Source organism: Onychomys torridus, chromosome 4, assembly GCF_903995425.1.
Source record: "Onychomys torridus chromosome 4, mOncTor1.1, whole genome shotgun sequence".
Lineage (NCBI taxonomy): Eukaryota > Metazoa > Chordata > Mammalia > Rodentia > Cricetidae > Onychomys > Onychomys torridus.
In genome coordinates this window covers 36248735-36271910 of record NC_050446.1, presented here as the reverse complement: position 1 = coordinate 36271910, position 23176 = coordinate 36248735, and the positions used below count along the sequence as shown (strand labels likewise).

At 45.4% G+C, this 23176-nt stretch overlaps 1 protein-coding gene across 25 annotated transcripts in view; it reads right to left on the bottom strand.

Annotated features, from left to right (window-relative positions):
• The window catches only part of Pkp4 (plakophilin 4), a 224988-nt gene that overhangs the window by 13064 nt on the left and 188748 nt on the right, over positions 1-23176 (bottom strand). For all 25 annotated transcript variants that reach the window (XM_036184716.1, XM_036184718.1, XM_036184723.1 and 22 more), the window contains 6 exons: positions 22622-22835; positions 8547-8730; positions 5598-5715; positions 3904-4095; positions 3566-3739; positions 675-825 (listed from right to left, as the gene is read on the bottom strand). In XM_036184716.1, the coding sequence (XP_036040609.1) occupies positions 675-825; positions 3566-3739; positions 3904-4095; positions 5598-5715; positions 8547-8730; positions 22622-22835 (1033 nt within the window). The remainder of the gene's footprint in view (positions 1-674; positions 826-3565; positions 3740-3903; positions 4096-5597; positions 5716-8546; positions 8731-22621; positions 22836-23176) is intronic.

Below are 23176 nucleotides of genomic sequence, written 5' to 3'. Positions count from 1 at the left end.
GAAGGAAATTAAATTGTTTCTTGTTCTTGCTGCTCAGGATATAACTTCTCTTAGGGAACTCATCAAGCAGTGCTGTTACGTACACCTGAACTTGCTGGAGATTGCTGGCTTCTCTCGCAATTTACCTTCTCGGATCAATGTCTAATTAATGAGCCTGCCTCTTGTTGAAAAAGAATAGTTGAAGAGCAGGACATCCAACATGCCAGGAATGGAGGAGTAGGCTCAGTATAGCGTTTTGTAACGACTATGGCTCTTTCCTTTGCAGCATGGTGGTGGACCAGCCGCCACTTTTATGACCCAGGGTACTCTTGAGTAGGGAGAAGTGAGGAATGTTAGCTAGAAAGAGAAACCTAGACAATGAGAGGCAAGACAGAAAACACAGGATAGCCTCGGGAGGGCCTGGGTCAAACCACCAGCCCTGAACTATATTCCAAAGGGCTTTTTATCACAATGCCAAGCAGGGGTGTGCGGTGGTGGTGAGGGGGAGTGGGGGAGGAAGGGAGGGAGGAGGAGCAAAGACCTCCCCCTTGCCAGACACAGCCAAGTGTAGACCCTTCCAAACACCTGCACTCAGGCCCATGGTCCAATCATCCTCTTTAGGCAGACCTGCCAGGCAAAGCCACCGGGAAACCCAGATGGGCTCCAACACAGTGTACTCTGCCATCAGTCCATACCTATGAGCTCCTTGTTTCGAACATCCAACGCCATATTCCTCAAGGCGGTGGCCACAGAAGAGACAACTCTGTCGTTATCCATCCTCAGCAGCTCAACAAGGATGGGGAGTCCCTTTTCTTTGCGGACAGCTGCCCGGATGTATGCTGCAAACTGGTGGACAGAGTTAAGGCATTAGTGAATAAAACACGGAGATCCAGTCTCACAAGCTACTGCAATCTGAAAAGCTAAACTAATAAATTAAATGTTTTCTCTCCAGTGGAGATTAAATCAGTGCCATGGTTTGGGAGAGAGACAGGCTAGGATGGCTGATTTAAAAAGAAATCCCCCAAAGCCTGAAGATCTCAAGCCACCATCTGTCAGATTTCTGTGCAGGACAGAGAACACAGCAATTACTTTCCCTCTCAGAGAAACACAATTAAGGAAATAGCCCGTTTTCTTTGCTGGTGGTCCCACACCAGGTCCAGAGGCTAGACATAGGATGGAAAGGCATCCCCCCAGCATCCCTTAGAGAGGATGCTCTGCTGAGCTAACTTATTTTGAGTACATGCTCCAACAATATTGGGAATTTGGTAACCAGTCAAAAAGATTGCTGGAAAACTTTCTGTACTCAGAAGCAAGGGAATTCTCCACAGACACCATAATTCATATCCACAGCAAAAGCAGGTTTGGGTGCAAAGGGCATTGTCACTAAACATTAATTGGCTACTTTTTGTGCACCCTGTGAACTGGAAAGCTTACTTAGAAACAACTTAAGAAACATCAACAAAGCAATGTTACAAAATAGACCAGGAAAATTCAAAGACGTTGCTCAGGTAATTCCTACTATTTTCCTACCCGTGGTCAAAGCATGCAGACAGAGATCCATGAGCTCTCTACAATTACTATTAACGTTAAAATATGATTGGCTGCCCAGTTTCTTGAATTCTAACAGCAGATTATCTTAATAATATACATAACAGGAAAAGATGCCTTTCAAAGATTCAACTAGCATGCATTGTATTAAATGATAACTTTTATTTTCCAAATCAAATGCAATCCTCAGGGAGGAGATACAGTAAAATGCTCGCTACTGCAGAAAGCACTAGGGTAGTGTGATGAGCTTCCTGAAACGCCATTGCTTCCTGCTTCCACCCAAGACTGCCTAGCCCAGACAGCGGGCCTTTCCCAAAACATCTGTCCCTTGCTTGTATATGAAGGCGGCTAACACACACACACACACACACACACACGTACACACACACACGTACACACACGACACACATGTATAAGAACTATGTATTTAACTTTTAATTATGTGTACGTGATGCCCAAAAAGGCCAGAGGGCACCAGTTTCCCTGAGCTGGAGCTAAAGGTAGCTGTGAGCTGCCTGATGGAGTGCTGGGAATCAGACTCCTGTTGTCCTCAACAGGCTTTCTTAACTGTGGAGATGTCTCTCTAGACACCCTAGGGTCTGAGATTTTGAGTGACTACTTTTTGATACTGAAAACCATTTAGATACAATGCTTGTATTTTAAATAAGCTTACCATGTGCCTTTACTTACTGAATGATCCCAGAAATTAAATTCTATAAAACTCAGTCATACATGTTTTAATTATTATAATTTTAATCACCAAGCCATTCTTTGGCTGTACAAGAATCTTCTATGCCACAAGCTGCCCTTCATCTCCGTCTTTACCATTTTGCTCAGTACCCCAGCACCTGATAAGGTGAGTACACAATGTTCATTCCACCCCACAGATGCTGCTGCTGAGGGACGGGCGGGATCCCTCACCTTGGCTCTTAGGAACCAGGGTTCCCGAGAATTCAGTCAACCCTTAGCACTGGGCTATTAGCACTTTAGGAACAGCAGATAAACCACAGAGGCTTAGGTAACATCAGACTACGTGTGTCCGTATGGACTCCATGTCAGTCAGCTGATGAATGAACTATCCATACCCATGTCTACTGACAGAGTTCAGTCGTGGGGAAGAGAGTCCCAAGGAGCCTCATTTTGGGTGCAGTGGGACAAGGAGCCAAACCAAGTGTTATAACCCCCTTTTCACCATGCGCTTGCCAGAAAGTTTCACACAGGACTCTCTGGGAAGTTGAGAGATGACATCTAAAATTTTAAGAAATTGTGGTAACAATAGGAAACGAGGTCCATGTTGACGAGATTGCACATGTGTGAGGAGACACACTTCCTAGGATCTGGAGGAGTCTGAGAGAAGTGACGTGCTCACACCCGCACTGCCTGACCTCAGCTGGAATCAGGACCCCATCTTCTCTCATTGTGATGTGTGTGGCACAAGGAACCCCAGCCTCTACTTTTCCTTGACCTCACCCCTGCAAAGGCACAGAAGTGACTCCACAGCGTCCAGCTTATTTTGTCACTTACCTCCTTCAAAGCTCAGTGCTCCCTTGTCTGTGGCCAGGTCCCCCTCCGCAAGCTCAGCATTCAGTTCTGGACGTGATGGCCAGCTCCGAGGAGGCCACTCCTTGTCCTGGCTGCTTGCCTTACAGCAGCCTGCTCCCACACTGTCCTTTGCTCGCAGAAGCCCTTTAATCTCTCCAGCACCCCCTCCTCTCCACCCCATCCTCAGACCCTGCTGGCTTAGTCTGGTCATCCTGCAGGAAGCCTTCAATTCCATTCTCCCCCTTCCTCTCCGGCTCCTCGCCAAGCCAACCTGCAAGTCTTTCGGGGTCACACAGGATTGATCCTGTGGACACTATCTGTGAATCAGTCTCAGAGTCTCAGGGAAGGGACTCTATCATATTCATTTTAGGATGCCCAGAGTGACTTCCTGTCTCCTCTCCACACCCGCTGAAGCCCCTTTTATGGACAGACTCTAATCAAGTGTGTCCCTCCCACAAGGACAGAAATCAATGTGGACAGAAAGGAAATATCCCACCTTCCAGTTGCCAGCAGAGAGGTTCTGGAGAGATCCGGCAGAGCCTTCCAAGGTGGCTGGGTTGGAACTTTCTGCTAACAGAGTCAGATAGGGTTTTACCACTGACGGGTGCCACAGCATCTCCACTCCTTTGGGGGACTTGGACAGTCCAGGGATAGGCCCGACTCCATCCCACTGAAAGACAAACGGTACACGCAGTGAAAAGGAAGTGAACAAGATCCCTGACTGCTGGAAAGATTCATTTTGCTGGACTCAGCTAAGGAGCAACAATCTTTTCTGCCAACTATATGACTTCTCACTCTCCAATAGAGAAAATTATAGAGAAATAAAATGCTAACTTGATCCTCTTGTGGAGTTCTCTTTTTCTTTTTCTTCTTCTTGCCCCAGCAGCTTGGTTCTGAGTCCTTGCTGGGCGACTCTTTTCCTAGGAAGTCATCCAGTTCATTGAGTCCGAGCAGCCGGGCCTGCGGGACTTCCAGCTCCAGCCGATATGACAGGTTCCTCAGGGTACACACACAGTTCTCCACTGTCTGAAACCCAACACAGTGTGTAATTAAAAACGTCACCCCAAGCCCTCTGGCACTGCATATACGACAGGAAACAGTGCTACATTTATGTGGACGTGACACAATCCAAGGGAAAAGATATGACTACAGTTTTGTGGGTCAGGGCGCAGCTGTAAACCGAAGATCTGCCTTTATGCCCACTAAGACGCGTCAGGCCTGTTCAGGGCCACAGGGCGCTCACGATGCTGTGGCCACACTGGCAGTACTCCACCTCCCCGTCTGGGACCAGTCCTATCACCAGGCCTTATTCTGCTGCCGCCTAAGTTTCCTCTCTCCCATCTCTAAGGAGTGCATGAATTTCTTCCTGTTGATATTTTGCCTTCTGCACTGGGATTTTTGTACTTTAAATCTTTAATTAGGGGCCAAGTGTCACTTCAACTTAGATGTCTAAAGTCAAGGGCAGAGTTGAAGTTGGCCCACCTGGAAAGTTCTCCTCCCCAACTTGTTGTTTCTCTCAATTTCATCTTCAGGTCTTCTCCAAAGGGGCTCAAATAAACGCTTGGCTGTGACCTTGCTCCACTCGCTACCCTCTTCTCCCTGAGCCTATGGCTCATTATCCTCGTCTCTCTGACTCACCTTAGTGACTCAAGATCTACCAATGGTCTCTCCTCACCCAGCCTGTCCAAACGCCACATAGCATGCACACCTCAGAACCCCCGACATTCTAGCTCCGTCTTCCACAGCCCCTGGGGTAGAACTTACTAGAGTGTCACAGAGGAAACAGGAAGGCACACAGAAGATTTGGGGAGGGGCTAGGGTGTATCTGCGGTGATATGGTGTACCCCAATAAAGCTTGCTAGAGATCAGAGGACAGAGCCAGCCACTAGATTAGACATAGAGGCCAGACAGTGGTGGCACACACCCATAATCCTATCACTGGGGAGGCAGAGATCCATCTGGATCTCTGTGAGTTCAAGGCCAGAGTGGAAACAGAGCCGACAGTGGTGGCACACACCTTTAATCCCACTACTGGGAAGCACACACGCCTTTAATCCCAGGGCAGAGAAAGGTATATAAGGTGTGAGGAGACAGGAACTCACTCTCTTTAGACTGAAGATTTCATAGAGGTAAGAACTTGTGGCTGGCTTGCTCTGCTTCTCTGATCTTTCAACTTTCACCCCAATATCTGGCTCCAGATTTTTTTTTTTAATTATAAGATCTTTTAAGATTTGTGTTACATGTATCTGTGTCTAGAAGTAGGAAATGTGGCATGGAAGAGAGCAAAGGATTATCACCTGAAAATGAGCACCTGGAAACCAGAGAAATTCTGGACCTGTGTGAGGTCCTTCACCAGTTACCAGGTTTCCATGGTTCCAGGCCTGCTAAGTTGCCACATCCTTCCCAACTTGTAATGTTTAGAGAGACTGATCCTTTGGTCTGGAGAGCAGCTCCAGGCTCCAGGATTTCAGAGACTGATGGAATGCAAGTCGTTAGGCCACTGGGGTGTAGGTGGCCAGGACACTGACCTTGCTGTCGTAGTCAGAAGTGTTCACGCACGTGTGGATCACATACAACAATGAGTCCACCAGCCCCTCACAGGACCGCATCTGCTTTCGCGCTTCCTCCCCTGCAGAGCTGAGGTTCCTGAGTGGACGGAGACATGGAGGAATTGCTGAGGCCATGACTCACCCTTCAGCCAAGAAGACTAACTGAATGATCCCCCTCCGAGCGAGAATGGCAGCAGAGGGCAGCCACTGCAGTGTCTTGAGAGACTTCCCAGCCTGAACTTGAACATCTGAAACATTCTCGACATTGGCCAGAACCCCACTCTACCCACAGACAGAGAACGTGACATAGGAACTCTAACTGCATTAACCTCACAATTCCCTGAGGCCACTATTTACTGGCTATCTTCATCAGCTTCATCACAGGTAAGTGGACGAAATAAAATGAACTATCCGAGGGTTGTGATGAGGAAGAAATGAATTGTACATTAAAGCAAATCGAAGTGTGTCAGGATGAGTCACTCACAGCGGCCATTGGTTTGGGGTCTGTTTTTCCTCTTATGTTAGCCATTGTGCCTTCATAGCCCTAGATTTTTTACAGGGGTTTGTATACAGCAGGAGGTCATTACATGTTTTCTTGGATGAATAGAGGAAACACATTACTTCTTGTACAAAAAAGTTACATAATCACATTTGATTATGTTCAATATGCTACATGAGATGTAACCTTAAACCATCAACAAACTCAAACAGCCCCAAGTTTTAATCCTTTCAGTTTCAAAACCCCCAAACAAAAAAACTTTAAAATTATTTTGGGTCTCATTTATTTGAGGTCTTGTTTTTGTTTGCTTTTCTTTGCCTTCCTTCAAAAATGGACCAGATTACAAGTCTCTATTTTTATGTTCCATTTACAATGGTTCTTAAGATAATTATCACTGAAGCAAGGCAAACTGAGAATCTGTAACGCTGAACTAGACGGGCCTCCTGTGCATTGCCCTACCAACTCTGTCATTCCAAGGCTCGCACCTTTACCCCGGGCTTCCGCTTTCCTTGGTGACCTCTTCTGACAGCACTCCCTTGGCCTTAGCTTTGGTTCCTTTGCCTTTATCTTTGCACTTTCCTGGGTGTCTCCCCCACCCCCACCCGCCCGCCTTGGTGTCTTTATTTCAACCTATGACCCATGATGACCAGATGTCTATCTTTGCCTGATCCAGAACACACATATCTAATTTATTGACATTACTAATTCACTTTCTCAAAATGGGCATGGCCATAATTCTTAGCAACTCCCCCACATCCCTGATACCTGTAGTACATTCATCTGGCAGGCCAATCAAAGACTGAGCTGGAACCTTTACCTCCACCTGCATCTCATTTCAACCCATTAGCAAGTCCTGTTAGCTTGTCTTCAAAAAGCAATCTATCTGTAGCCCCTGGCCCAGACTTTGCCTGTAGCATGCCTGGACCACCGATCTCATTCCATTTTTGCCTCCACTAGTCTTCTACAGAACAGGAAAAGCCCTCCCCATTCCTCTCTGCTTTAGACTCTCGTGGCTTTCTGTAGTAGTTGAAATAAAGAACAAACTCCTTCCATTCGACAGAGATCAGACACCATCCATAGCCAATTGGCCCTTTGGTCATGGAGTTAGCTCATTCCCTTACATTACCAGTGTCTTGTCCCCTGACCCCTACTCCTCAGATGAGCAGCTTCTGTGGTATTTCAGATATAGGCTACTCTTGGTTGTCAGCTTGACTACATCTTGCATTAACTAAAACCCAAATCACTGGGATCTCTCCTTGATTAAATGATTGAAGTGGAAGACCCACTTCTAATCTGGATCTTTAAGGTGGGAAGTGACCACCACAGGATTCACCAAAAATTCTTATGTCACCATATTTTGTTACGGTGCATACTGTCATCTTCCTCTTCCTTATTTGTGTCTTCCTCACAGATGGACTCAGTTCATCTTGTTCCAAGCTAGTTTTACACAAGTGACATTTACCATGGATTACAGCAGGTCACACAAGAGCCAAGGTTGCACCCTGATCTGGGTACTCTCTGCCTAAAGGGCGAGCTGGGGTGGGCTAGGGTAGAGGATGGGATGCTGTTTACTGCTGACCACATGCTACCAGACTCACCCAGAACCAGCCACATGAATGCCTTCCATCACTGTGTAGAAGAAGGCTTGGGGACAGCAGCACAGACCCTCTCCCCAGACTCTCTGCCCCAGAGGTGTTCAGATGTCTTATTTTTCTTTTCGGGGCTGGGACTTGACCTTAGGGCCTTGTGCATGGCAATACTGTCCCCTCTATTCAGCGGATGAACCCTAAAGCTCACAGTGGAACTGGGGAGCTGGGCCCTGCAGGTCACCCTGCCATTCTGCCAAGGCTTCTGTTTCATGTGCCTAGAGCAACACGAGACTGGGCAATAGGGTCAAATGTGAATGGAGAAGCAAACGAGGAGTTCCACAAACAAACATAAAAGAATCACAGATTTTATATGTTAAAGGCGGAACTAATGGAACAGCATTTGGGCCGACTTCTTTCTAGAACTCAAAAGCAATAGCTGTTTAAGTCACACATCTTCTTACTTCTCTTTAACAATACATACCCAAACTTTGGTGATCATAATTGGAACTGAAACAAAAACCAGACTACCCCAAGTCTGTAATAAGTATGTGATAGTCAGAAAAAGGCTCCCACAGTAGAAAACGGTGGAATTGCGGCCATGCCCTCAGAATAAATGGGCCTTTCTAAATAATTCACACAAGAGTCGTATGCGAGACAGTTGCCTTGGGGCCACCAGCCCTGTGCTCATAGTGTTTCCTCACACAGTGACAAAGTTCACACTCGGCTATGAAGGAGAACCATCACCTCCAGGGGACGCTAGCTAGGTAGCACCGTCTACAGTCAATTTACTCATGACACCCACTCTTTAATCACGTAATTAATTGGGAAGAAAGTACTTACCTCAGGCAGCCTGTCGTGTTCCTCAGAACCAGTGAGGTCTGAAATTTAACTTTATGATCATCATCAAAGGAAGAGTTATTCCACCCAGAATGTGGAACGATCACAGTGTTCGTTAAGGTTGAGAGAGCATCTCGAATGATTGTCATCTTTACAGCATCGCATGAGGATAAATTCCAAAGAACTCCTAAAAAGAGAAAGTTCAAGTGAACATTATCAGAGGTTCTGCAGCTTGAAGACAGAAACAACCAGCTGGGCAGTGGTGACGCACGCCTGTAATCCCAGCACTCGGGAGGCAGAGGCAGGCGGATCTCGGTGAGTTCGAGGTCAGCCTGGTCTATGGCGTGAGTGTCAGGGCAGAAACCCTGTCTTGAGAAACCAAAACAAAGAAAAAAGAAAGAAAGAAACAACCACATGAGCTCTAGCTGATCTGAACCTAACCTACCGCCCAGATTTATGCCCCACATTTGCAAATGGACTGGGATGGACCGGTGATAACTGCTGCACACACATATGCTAGCTTCTACCATGCATTTCAAAGTCTCAAGACTCACGTTCAAGTATTAGAGCCCCATTCATCGATTAGACAACTGTGGGCACTGCAAGGCAAAGGAACACTTCCCAGGACAGGGAGGTGACCTGAGCACAGGGGTCACAGCGACAACGTGCCTGGGAGTTTCACGAAGCTTACTTTTCTTGCATTGTCCCTTACACTCAATGGCTGGTATGACAAGCCTCTAGAATTTATGACTTGGGCAAAATTTCTTTTTCTCAAAAGATTGGCATGTTTCTCCTCATTAAGCCTCCATTCCAGCATTTTCTCAATTCTCACTTTGTTAGCAGGAAGTCCGGCTTCAACAGAGTTCCTGGAATAGTGAGTGTAGTATAGCATCATACAGTAACCAGCGGTACGGAGGGTTGCTGTATTCGCTTTATTCTCCTCTTCAAAGGGTTTTGCTGCTATGTGTCTGAGAAGTGTTATATATGCCATTCCTTTTTTATATAGGAGAGAGTAATAGATGAAAGTGCATTAACTTATTGCCATAACTCCTTATGATTCATACAGAAAAGGGAACGAATCTGAGATGGCACCTACTCTAATAGCATTTTTACGTCAATGCGCTTTCTTAAGAAGGAAGGAGGTGGAGAGGAGGCACAGCTGACTGTTTTCACCCAAAAGTCTCTCAGCACCCCACACTCCTGATGTGTTTGTGACAAGCTTCTCCGAAGGCTTCCCCGAACCGTCAACACTGTTCACTTGTGGGCCTGTGGAGAGAGGGGCTGACAATGTCTGCCTTTGTCTGTGGGCTTGGGCTGGGCCTCTGACCAGAACTGACCAAGCACTGGGCCAGACAAGACTGGACACTGCTGCTCCAAATGCTGTGAGCTAAGGAGCCAGCTCGGAGCCAACGTGAGCAGCCTTCTCTGGGTGTAAAGTACAGGGGGAGGTACCGAGCAGACAGTAGCCTTGTCTCTGTGGGAGGAGGAGGAAGCAAGGACAGCTTTAGAGCAAAGACCCTGACTGTGTCCAAGGGCTGCCTTTGCTGCTATCCCTGTGCTGTAGAGATGTGGTCAGTGATGGAGACCGGTGCTGTGGATGTTCTGCTCTGCCTCTGTGCCTGCTCCTCTCCTCTCCTCTCCCACTTGGTTTTCATTTCTGGACCTCATTCATTTGGTTTCTCAGCCCCCTTCCCCAGTGATTTTTCACCCTTGGTCTTTCCCACCCCATTCTGAGCACAGCCTCTCAGAACCTTATCTTGTGTGGTACTCATTTAGTTGGACCCAGGTTAGTTCTTCTTTAAGGAGGGAGGGTTGGTATAAAAGGGAGATTTAGGAAATACAGAACCTGCTTTGTTTCCGAAAGCCGACTATTCTCGCTATGACCTTTGTTCACATAACTGTATTGAGGCATACAGGCACAAGGTCCCACTGAGAAGCCTACACGATGTGCATGGTGCTTAGGGGCAGAACTTCAGCTCCACTGTCAGAGTTACTCCGCCGTGTTTTGGAGCAATGGCTGGGTTGGGGGGGGGGGGGGAGGGTCTGGCCAGATTGTCTTAGTTGGGGAAGAACTGACTGAATGTGGCCATATTTATCTTTGCTCCACAGTGGCTGTCACTGTCTATTTCTACCTTCTATGTAAAAGCTGAACATCTTCTTAGGGAGAAACATTGGAGAACAATGACAGACAAGACCCAAGAGGGAATTATTGCTTGGTCTGTGCTGACCAAGGAACAAGAGGACAGGAAGAAGACAGAAGAGCGGCTTGAGGCACGGCGGGTGGGGTCAAGGCTTGCAAAGTCCCTGCTAATGAAGCCATCCTACTGAAGAGTGCTCAGGAGTCTCAGCCAGCTGCAGCCGCTGCACATGGCTCCCTGGCCATTGATGGGGAAAATGTTATTACCCAGAAACCACCCCTGCTGACAATTTGGGAGCATGTGATTTCCTAACCTGACTGTTGCAATTCTCTTTCTGTCAAAGCCTTTCACATTCCTCACTTCACAAAATACAACTCCTGGGGACAGCTTCAGTTTCCAATAAGCGGCTTCCTTCTTCATGGAATAAATGCAGTCCAGTCAAGTAAACTACAAGGCAGCGTTTATGCAAAGCAACATCCACCATATCAGAGGCTGTAAGTATGAAATCAGATGTACGGTTGCCCCTTGCTATCCATGGGGGCAGGGGCTGCCTCTAGGTCCCGTCTGTAGTCACCAAAGTGGGCAGATGCTCAGGTTCCTTGCAATAAAGTGGCATCTGTAGTGATGGCATATAATCTATGTCCACTGTCTACTGTAAATGCTGCATCTCGCAGCACAATACCCCGTGCAATGTAGACTCTGTGTAGACGTTTGATGTGCTGTAATTTTTAGTTGGGTTTTTCCCCTGTGCTATTGTTGTCTCCTTAGTATTTTCCTGCTGCCAGTTGCTCTGTGGATGCCTCTTATAAACATGCAGCTAGCTCTTTATCTCTACAAGAAACTAAACAGCCTGCTCCAGAAACTTCAGGTGAAATTACAACCAAAAAAGGGGGGCGTTTGGGAATTACCTTATGCTGGCTCCAAATCCTCCCCCGCTTTTTGTTTTTTTGTTTTTTGTTTTTTCTGCCTTCATTCCTAGGCACTCCTAAGCTTTTTTTATGGCAAGAGGGTATCTTTCATATTTGAGGAGTCTCCTGATTTTTCTTTTTCTTTTCTTTTTTTTGGTACCGAACTAGAATTTCCCCAAGGATTCAGAACGGCCAGTAGACTTGTCATTCTACAGTTCGTCAGCGATCAGTTTGGGACTGACATCAGATAACTGTGTTCAAATTAACAAGAACAAAACCATCACCACCCGATTTATGGTAGCTTTATTTTCCATGTGCTTAGAAGCTAAGCAACGTGCCCCAACCAGTTAACTTTCCCACTTGATAATTTTATAGATGTGTAATTCTAAATGAAGTTCCTTAAAGGAAGATGAACATTTATACTTTAGAATTTATTTAGGCACGTGTGGGCAGCTACCTACCTACCTGTTCCCTTTTGTGTTTTGTTACACATATGCAGGACAGTTGGTACCTGCACACACTTGTTGATGGATTCATCTTACTTATATTTGTTTATAAATTCCCCTTTTATTTCCTGCCTATTAGGCTTAAAGGACAGGAGTCTGACTTTTCTTGAAGCAATATTCAAGAGTGCCTTTAAGGTCCACGGCTGTAGAGAAAGGACCAGAACAGTGTTCTAGACTATCAGAATCCTCTGGTTTCTATAGGCCACCTTGCGCACTGACACTACCGCCTTGCTCTTCTACTTCCCAGCATCTGAAGACTAGGATTCCCATCCCTTAGAGTGTGAGGCAGAAAGGAACGGGGCTGTCAAAACACAGTATGTCAAGTTGTTTAAAGACATGCAACCTTCCAGCAGATGAGCCAATTATGCTATCTATCTTTTGATTAACTGGGGTAACTGGCCACAAAATGGATCTACCAGTGAAATGCAGGCTTTCATTTTTGCAACCCCAAAATTGGTCCTGTTTAATCATGACTTGAAAAAAGGAGATTCTGGTTTTGCCAAGTGTGTAGTATTGAAAAGACCCACTCAGCAGCAGCTTTATGGCCCTATAGTTTGTGCTACACACCATCCATTATATCATGCTCTAATTCTGCCCTTTACAAGTCACGTTGAGCCCATTTGCTGGACTGAACTAACCACTTCCAAGGCTGAAGTAAATCTTAAGGCACTGGTTTTGATGTCCTTCTCCCAAACCCCACAGTAGAGTTCAAAACAACTAGTTCTGGTCAACACATACTAGATGAAAAAAGACTCAGTGAGACATAAAAGCCTCAGAGAGGGCTTTTATGAATTTGGCTCTTCTACTCAAAGCAAAAAGCACCATTCTTTCCATTGGCTAATGAATCCCTGGGCACACTCTGCCTTGCTAGAATAGTAATAAAACCACCCTCTCTCCAGTTTCTCTAGGGATCCAGGACAACAGGGAGACTCTTACAAAGGCTGTAAGTGATGAGTAGAACTTATAGCAGCTCCCAGATGTAGCAAAACTGAGGAGAACACAAAGAGCTGTGAGCCTGGCATTCTCCATCAAACATGGCACCTCCAGCTCCTACATCCTAGTACAAAATTACCTCCAAAATTATGGAGTGGCACATTCCACCACCTCCTTGTTCCAAAAGAAAAAGTTAAACAATTAAAAGAAAGCTATAATTTGGTTTAGGAAGCTGGAGGTTTTATTTATTCAAAAGCAATTAGCTTTGTTCTGAGGACTGAGAATATACACATACAAATGAATTTAGAATTATTAGGAATTTCCATGTGTATTATAGAAAATGCTGCTTATTCTCTACCATGGAAAAGGTAGAGATAGTCATGAATAACTAATAAGCAAAATTAAATGGTGCCATGGGAGATGAAAGTTTGTTTTCTTCACAAAGAGCGAATAAAGTAATTAAAATACCATTTTGCATAAATCCTACACTGTAGAATTTTGAAAGCGCTTGTGTTTAAAGCTGGCTGTATAACTAATCCAATGCCTAACTGATAGTTTTGTTATTCACATTAGAAGCTGATTTTGCTGATTAATTAAAATAATAACTACTTGAAAGTACAATTTTAAAGGAACATTATTAACCAAATGCATTTGAAAAGGACTTTCACTGTTGGCATGAATACACCGGCCAACAGATGTGCTTCTCTCTCTGACCGAAAGGATCATTTGAAGCCATTTATGTTTAGATCGCATTCAGCTTATGCTCTTTCCAAATTATCAAATATCAAGTACCAGACACTGCTGAAGGAAAAAGCCTATGAAGTCCCTGCGCTCCCTACATGCCACTCGCTGTGCTGTGTTCCCTCTCATGAGCGAGCACGATCTCCTCGGCTGTCTGTTTTGTTCATCTCTGCAGTGCTGGACTTATGGTGTCATGCATGCTAGGCGACTGCTCTACCTCTGAGCCATATTCCCAGCCCTGGCATTCAGTTCTTAATATTCTTCATGTCAGTACCTTTCTCAAGACGCCCACAAGGTTAACTGATCTACTCCAGCCTCAGAGATGAGGGTGAAGATGACTGATCTTCCTGTCCTGGAGCAGAGAGAACATCCTGCGGAGTCAGCCAGTGTGGCTGTGGTGGCTGAATAGGAATGGCTGCCATGGGCTCGTAGACTTGAATGCTTGGTCACCAGGGAGTGGCGCTACTAGGAGGTGTGGCCTTGTTGGAGGAAGTGTGTCATTGCAGGTGCGCTCTGAGGTTTCAAATGCTCAAGCCAGGCCCAATGTCTCTCTTTTCCTGCTGCCTGCCAATCTGGATGTAGGACTCTCAGCAACCTCTCCAGCACCTACATGCCACCATGCTTCCCACCATGACAATAATGGACTAAACCTGGGAACTCTAAGTCTGCCCCAATTAAATGTTTTCCTTTATAAGAATTGCCATGGTCATGGTGTCTCTTCACAGCTATAGAAACCCTAACTAAGACAATGCCTTTTCTCCTGCTGCCCGGGGCAGCAACAATGCCCGGTATGGATCATGACCTCATTCCAACAATGTTTGCATCCATGGGCTTATGGGAACATGGTGCTGTGCTGTACACCCATCATGGAAGCATTCTTGAAAAACAGTGGTGGAGACACAGTACAAATACAGTAGTACAAGGGCTTCAGACCGTGTGCCGGGTGTGCTGCATTGTGTATTGTAGAATATTTTAAGATGTATTACATTTGTTTATGCTGTGGAACATTGTTTAATTATGCAAAGATGTGTTGTATTCCTTTACATTGCATTTGTTTAACTCTGTGAAGCTGTGTTACTGTGCCTGTCCAAAACACTCGATTGGTCTAATAAAGAGCTGAATAGCCAATAGCAAGGCAGGAGAAAGAATAGGCGGGGCTGGCAGGCAGAGAGAATATATAGGAGAAATCTGGGGAGATGAAGGAGTGAGAAAAGAATGGGCCAGACACTCAACCACACAGCCAGACACAGAATAAGAAGGAAAGAAGATATACAGAAATAGGGAGAGGTAAAAGCCCAGAAGCAAAAGGTAGCCAGGATAATTTAAGAAAAGCTGGAAAGAAACAAACCAAGCTAAGGCTTATAACAAAGAATAAGACTCAGTGTGATTTGTTTGGGAGCTGGGTGGTGCCCCCCCCCCCCCCAAAGAGCAAAAGAGTAAGAGCAAAAAAACATACAGTATATAGCCACACGTTGATGATCACTGGGTATGAAGGAAGCCTCTAATCCAAGACCACAGCCTGCTCCAAGTATGTACTCACTATTATTTTCCAGCCAGCCTTTGGCTGGCATACTCAGAATCTGAGAAAGCCTCACCTCTTCCCTGTGGCTGCTCCTTAAGGCCTCCCCTTTGCTCCAGTGGGCTCTTAATGAACCTCTGCGGCTTTTTGTTGGGGAAAAAGTAGTAACAAGATGCTACAATGAGTACACTCAGCCACAACACAGCCACCTGCTACTGCCTGCCAGTCTTCAATCTGCAAACCATAAATAGCACCTACCTTTAAAATTTATACCATTCTCTACTCAACCACCGTAGAGGCTGAGTAACTAATATGAAAATCCACAATCTGAAATGCTTTAAAATCTGATTTCCTATTCAGGATGCTAAAGTAAAGTTCATGTAACTATTTTTAAAATTCTAGGAAATTCTTTAATTTGAAGTGCTTCCGACCCCTAGCATTCCAGGGAAGGGATATTCAACTTGTATAGGCCTGTGCTGTCTAGCAGGGCAGCTCAGCCACAACAGACTAAGGAAACACCTGAAATGTGGCTAGTCCAGACGGATTTGTATAAAACATACACCAGATTATAAAGACTTGGTATAGAATCAATGCAAAATATCTCACAATAGATTTTCATATTGATGAAACATTGACATATTCTCACTACTGGGTTGAAAAAATACATTATTAATATTAATTCTACTATCTTTGGGTTTGCCCTTGGAATGACCACTGGAATACTTTAGAAGTGCGTGTGCATCTCTGGTCACGCTTCTTTTGGGTGCTGGAGGGTCCCCGGTTGAGTTGGATGCTCTCAGGAGGCCTTGTGACAATGTGGGAAGATCAGTGAGCACAGCTTGAATATGCTATCTGCCAGGCACTCCACACAAAACCCACAAAGCACAGGTACCATTCGTCACCAGGGATATAAAGGTCCATATAGGTGACATGCCTGGAACCTTGGGCCTGTACAGAAAGCTGACCACCTGACTCCGAAGCCCAATCTCACACAACACTGAGCTGCCTTCCCCCTGGATGGTTTTAAATTATGGGAGTTCTCATCTGGTAGGCCTGGAGGTTACGGTTATAGTAGGAAAGGTGTGGATCAGAAAGAAAAGGGGTGAGAGAGAGCCCTTGGGAAGACTGTAACACTGAGGAAGAGAAAGAGGAGGAGCAAGGCTTGAGGCCGGGATGGCCTGGAAGGTGGGCGGAGATCAGAACTGTTGCCTCCGGGGTTACTCCAGTGAGCCAGGCACCGCAGAGCCTATGTCATGGGACTGTAGTTTCTGGCTGAGGGAGTGACGACCCAAAGGAGAAGGAAGTAAGATAAAGAATCACCTGTGAGAACTTGGGGCTCAATGCAAGCTGCTGGTGGTGGAAAGATGGGCCGACAGCTTGTGCAGGTGTCACCATACGGCGAAGTCGAGGGGGTAGTGAGGAGAGCAGACTGCTAGCAAAACGCCTGCCATTTGCAGCTTCGGACGAACCGCTCAAGCTTTCTACCAGGACCACTATGCCATCGGCAAATTATAAAAACGGAGTGGAACTGGAATTATTATGAGAGGGACAAAAGTACTGTCTTCAGTAACAGAAAAATGCCCTTCTGTGGATAAGTTCTGAGGAAAAAAATATCATGGTGGCATACAATAATTTCCAGAGTTCTGGAGGTGCGACACCGATGGGAGAGCCTAAGGGCCCTACAGCAGGCTGCATAGAGCTGCTCTTGGCCTGAAGGCACGGCCTGGGCCTCGGTGTCTTTCTTACTGATAGGCCTCCTGGGTGGGAATCCTCCTCTTGGCTCAGCTGGCTTTGGCCTGGCTCTGCCTGCTCACCCCAGAGCTCCCTGGAATTTCCTGTATATTTAGTGCACAGTCTCCGTCAGGTGTGGGAGAGCTCCCTCAGGTGTGGCTTTCACGGTGCCAAGGTGTCCGAGTCTGAGGGGAGAACGCAACATGGCCTAGCTGCAGCAGCTGCCCAGGGAGGGCCCTGCCTCAGTGCTCAGCGAGAAGGCACTTGCTTCTGCTGCTGAGAATTGTTCCCACATGAAGATCATGACAGGGTTAGCTCTTCAGCATCTAGAAAACATAAGCGTCGACCTGTGTTCCTATGATTTCCTAATCATAAAGGTTGATTTGCCAACACCGAAGGGATCCCTTTACGGGATGGCATTTGTATTTCAGCATGTTCTCTACTGAGGTAATTTTGCCGCTTGGTAGGTATTTTGAAAGGATTAATGATACCACATGGTTATGTAGTTCAATGTTCCTTCGAATGGCATTTCTTCAGGAAATAAGCTTACAATCCAGGAACACTGAGAATTGCCCATGGGGGACATAAAGCTGGCTCCTTCTGCTGGAAGCTGGTACAAGGGAACAGGCTGAGTAAGGGAAACAAGGAAGGTTCTGAGGCAGAGTGCAGTGGCCCCCACCTCCCACCCCTGTCCTGCTGGTGACACTTTCAGATTCTGACAAAGAATCTGGTCATTTACATGAGCACGGAGATTTATCCAGAGTCACTTAAGACATATATTCTACAGCTGACTTGTGAGGGCAGGGCACTGTTTCGTCTCTCCCTCACTAAATCGTCAATCTAGCAGTTGGCTGCCGGCAAAGACAAGCAATTAAAGCTGTGAGCTCCAGGGCATCAGACCGAATCAGAGCCTCTGGAAGACTGAGGGGTGTGATGCGCAGTCTCCACATGTTGTGTCCCACTCTCCTATTTATAAGCTGTCTAGGCTACTGAGGGAGTGCACCATCGCAGCAGGCCTCTCTTTTGCTGGAAAATTCTACTTTGACCAATGTTGGCCAACCAAGTTCTCCAAGTGACTTTACTTTCCCAGTTGACTGCATCATTTTGTCTAGCACTCAGATGTCTACACTCAGATATGAGGAGCTAGTCCATGCAGAAGGGTGCATCAGACTCAGACTGTCAGTTCTGACAGACTTAGAACACTGCAGTAAGCTGAAACGTTACGATGGTGTCGGGTCACTAGCTTGACATGACTGCATTGGTAGAGATCAAGGATGATGCTGGGTAAAGTCAAGTCATTAGGATACTGAGATTCCCCCTGTTGGTACCCAGAATGAAAGGAAGTAGTTGAAACAGGCACGTGCATGCCTGGAGTTGCTTTTGTTTAGCGCATCTCAGTGGCCTGCGCTAGGGGAGAGAGGATTTTAGCCTGTGTGTTAGGAACTTGACCTCCCTGTGCCCTGAATTTCTCATCTGTGATGTAGGGTGAGCAGGTGCTCCTCTGTGGAATAGAGATCTCTTCATGGCATTTTCTTGTTCTAAGTTCTTTATGAACTAAGAGCTGGCCCATCTATAATGAACTATTTTGGGATATTACAATTAAACACACTTTTTTTTGGTGATTATTTTTTCATTACAAATTTTTATGGTTTGAAATGAGATAGAGAAAGAGGGAGGCTGGCCAGAGACTGATGATGAATGACTTTGTTATTATTATTTTAAGTAGACCAGGTGGTAAGAATTCTTACTAATTTGGGCTGGGAAGTGGGAAGGGCTGTTGCTAGATTTCTGAAAATAACACACAGCTCCTAATAGCTCAAGTGGTCCAAAAAAGGAAGATGGAAAGTAATGGACTGTCTCCTGTCTAGTTCAGGTAACAAATGACTGTATAAAAAGCATATTAATGAGGTCAGGGAAACAAGAATAGAATTTTTCATCCTGCAATAATGTGGCTCTTTATACTACGAATGACCACCTCTTGCCAGGACCTACTGTTTGCTAAATCTTTGCCTGGCTCACCTGGTTTTCCTTAGCACAAAACTACCTTTTAAAAAAACAAAACAAAACATAACTTATCATTTATTACACTTAAAGCAAATGCAAGACATCTTTTTCAGAATAGTTAAAGTTTCTTCACTTGTTAGTAAAAACTGCCAAACTAGAACAAAGAGGACAAAGGGTGGTGGTGGGGGCCCACAGAGGCTCCCTAGTAAGGCCTTACTCAAGCTCGGGAAGTCTGGGCTTGCTTTGCCCAGCAGGGCTGCATAAAGGATGATTTGGCCAAAGGTGTGGATACCAGTTGTTTTGAAGGGTCTATACTTGTTGGTACTTTATACCTCGACCTTGGAAGGGGGAGGTCTTTTGCCCCTCCCCTTGCTGATGAATAAAAGGCCCATTATGAATAAAGTCGAGGTGACTGTGTATTGACCCAGGGCCCTCCCAAAGCTATCCTTTGTCTCTGTCTTTCTCATCATCTCTGTCTATATTTCTATCTAATACTTTCTCATTCCTTTTTCATCTCTACAAGAACCCTTGGACAGGTCAGAGCTGGACTCTGACAGGGTATAGACTTTAGACTTAATAAACATGGAGCCAGTGATGAAGGAGGGATGATGTGGATCATATTCTGCATGGTGTCTGTAATGCACGGCTCAAATTTCAAATTTCAAAACCATCAGCATGGAAATATTCTACTAGCCATATGAGTGAATAATCACTTGCTAAATTGGAAAGAGTGAATACAGAAGTTAAATGAACTCAGTCTATTAATACTGAAGAACAAGGCTACTTTCTGGTACTTAACACTGGCATTAATAGGGAGGATTAATAGCGTGACAGTGTTGGGACATCCAGTTCATTACAAAGTAGGCTTCCAGATTCTTTGTAATGTCTTCAACTTCTATAGTTTAAAATAGGATGTTTTCAGAAAGCCCAATAACTATAAGCCTAGCTCAGAAACACAATTTAATAATCCTGAACAAACGGACTGATCATACCATTTTTAGTGACAAGATGCTTCCACTTGTAATCACAGTTGTGGCCCAGAAGACACTGACTTGCTAACCTGATGGAGGGGCAGTTAGACTTTACACAGCTTTTGTGTTTAAGCACAGTAACATAAAAAGCTCCTCAGGGAAGGGAGATCCACTCAACGCACCCTGCACACAGCAGAAAGTACCTGAAAAGCACAGTGTATTCCACTGTGGAAAAAGTTCAACATGATGAAGGAAACACAAGAGTCATGTTACATGTTAGAGAACCATTTTAATTAGCCAAGACAGCCACACTGTCTTGAGAAAATAATCTTGGCAAAAAGTTTTGGTTTTTTTCCCTTGAAAATGCAAAGGTGGCCAAAAAATATACACCCCAGGCAGTTACTACACTTAGGGCAAATGCGAGACATCTTTTTCAGAATAGTTAAAATGTCTTCACTTGTACAGTAAAAATTGCCAAACTGAAACAGGATGGGGCGGGGGGGGGGGGGGGGGGGGTGGGTGGGCCGGGTGTGACTTTAGACTTAATAACTAGGTTGAATCACTTAAGTGTATAGTCATTTCTTCACATTATTAGTAGTTTGAATTCAACAGTTTATTGGCCTTAAAAATTATCACTGATGAATTCCTAGTCCACACCTGCATAGGCCAAACGCGAAGCCTGTAAAGCCACTGTCTTTGTGGATGGCATTGGCTGAACACTGAAAATCAGACAGATGACGCTCTGTTCTCAGGGAGGGTTCTCTAGAACATGGGCAGCTGTGTTTCTTGGAGTGAGGGTAGTTCAGACCAATGGATCCTGGTTAGGGGGGTTGGGGAGGCTGGTTGTAGGGCAGAACTGGTCTTTAGGGCTGTTCTTATGAGCTCACCAGGGCTTGTGTCCCTTACCTTCTCAATCATAATGAATGTACTGTTGCTTTCAGGACAAGCTTGATGATGCTCAAGCTTGTGCCCAGAAGTTATGCAAGTTTCCTGTCCTGGCCAACGCAAACACACAGTGGGGTTGAATGTGGAAGTGGCACAGACATTCATGTCTTGCTTGGGTGGCTGATCAGACAGGAGAAATTTGAGATCCTTCAACACCCTTGTGATTCTGCAGTTTAAAGAACTTGTAAATATTTGACTTGGAGAAGTGTTAATGAAGAAGGATTTAAGGATCCTGCTAGATGACACACACGGTTCACTTTTCTTACATCAGGTAAGTCTGGTTCTACCAAGTGTTACGACTGAGAAATGGAACAACTAACTTTACTTTCTCCCTGGGTCTTGGGCTTTAACATGTGTGTACACATACCATGTACACACACACACACACACACACACACACACACACACACACACGCAAGTTCTCTAGATTCATAGTATGACTTGGTAGTTTCATATTAACCAGACAATGTTTACACAGAAATAAGCTGAGAGCAATAGCTTTTGAGAACTGGAAAATACATTTAAGTCCTCTACATATGAGATCTGAGCGATACGTTTTCATATTGATACCCCCCTTTCCAGTATTTTGAAAGGACCATTTTATAAGCAACCATTCCATTTAAAATTATTACTGGCTACAGTATATGGTTATAAAGTGAGTCTTGATTTCCTCTACCATATACATATGGTTGAAAAAAAATGTTTCTTAAAAGTCCACAAAGTTTCTGGTAGAGGGTGCTAGAAGAAATATCAGAAGGTGCTTATAGTTTTATATTGGAAGATTTCATGAGGCTATAGCTGTCTGAAATAGACACTCACATTCCTCTCTTCAAGGCCAGGGCCCATATTTAGAAAACCTTGTGTTTAAACAAACAGAAGAGTCCAACACTCAGGAGGGATAAAACATCGAAGTGGGTACTTGGGTTAATATGCCCCAGGCAAAAGGACAAGAGTCCTTCTGAAGTGCAGACTGCCTCTATTTCAGATCAGTTTGACTTACTGTTTAGTAATAAAAAACAGAAAAAGGCAATCACTGAACTTTCATGCACTTTTCTTCCTGTTTGGCATTAAATCTTATAAATCCTTGGAGGTCTGTTCAGGAAAGACAATATAACAATTCCATACAAGGAAAAATATAGCAATGGAAGTCCAGCAAGGCCTTATTTCTTCTATGAGAAACTATGAGAGAGGACCAGAAATGAAAGCACACATCAGGGTGTCAGGACCATGCTGGGAAACATCCAGCTGGTTAAATATGGGAACCAAGTGTGCATTCCTATGGACTGATACCCACAGTAGCTGCTACTGACAGAACACTGCAATGTCTTCTGGGGGCATGGCCTCCTTCACAGCTGTGAGCATCGGCTAGCCCACCCACCTGCCCTGGGCATCATCTGTCACAACACTTCTTCCAATGGCTTCTCCATGCTACTCTGCAAGGGCACGGTCTCCAATGTTTCCAACATTCCCTCTAGACGAGATCACATTCTCTACCCACCTGTAACAAGCTCCCTTACCCACCTGTAACAAGCTCCCTTACCCACCTGTGACAAGCTCCCTTACCCACCTGTGACAAGCTCCCTTACCCACCTGTGACAAGCTCCCTTACCCACCTGTGACAAGCTCCCTTACCCACCTGTGACAAGCTCCCTTACCCACCTGTAACAAGCTCCCTTACCCACCTGTAACAAGCTCCCTTACTTCTGCATCAATAGATTTTCTCAGCAGTCGCAGCAAGGCAGGGATCCCACCGACATTCTTCATTGCTATTTTATTTTCGTCTGTAGACTTGCCAAACACAAGGTTTCGGAGGGCTCCACAAGCATTCTTCTGAACTTCCAAGACTCTGTGGTCCAAAAGGTCAACCAGATGCTTGATTCCCCCTAGCTTGTACACCTGGAACAGAAAAATCCCAGGCCTGAGGGGTGTGCAATAAATTGACGGCTGCACAAGTCTGTTATGGTGAGATCATGGGACACACTTGCTGAAAATCTGAAAGCTATTCTCTAAGATGGCACTCCTTCCCTGTGCTCAAGGCTTAAAGAGAAGGGAGATCTGGGGGACTGGCACCTGCACACAGGCCAGTCACATACCAGGGGTCTGCATCCACTTTCACTGACTGAGTATGTGCAGTGAATATACAGATGCAGTATATACAGAGCCAATGAGGGAATTGAGTTCTAGACCTGCTTTTCTCCAGGCTGCTCTCTTCACACTCTTTTCCACTTGGAATTCTT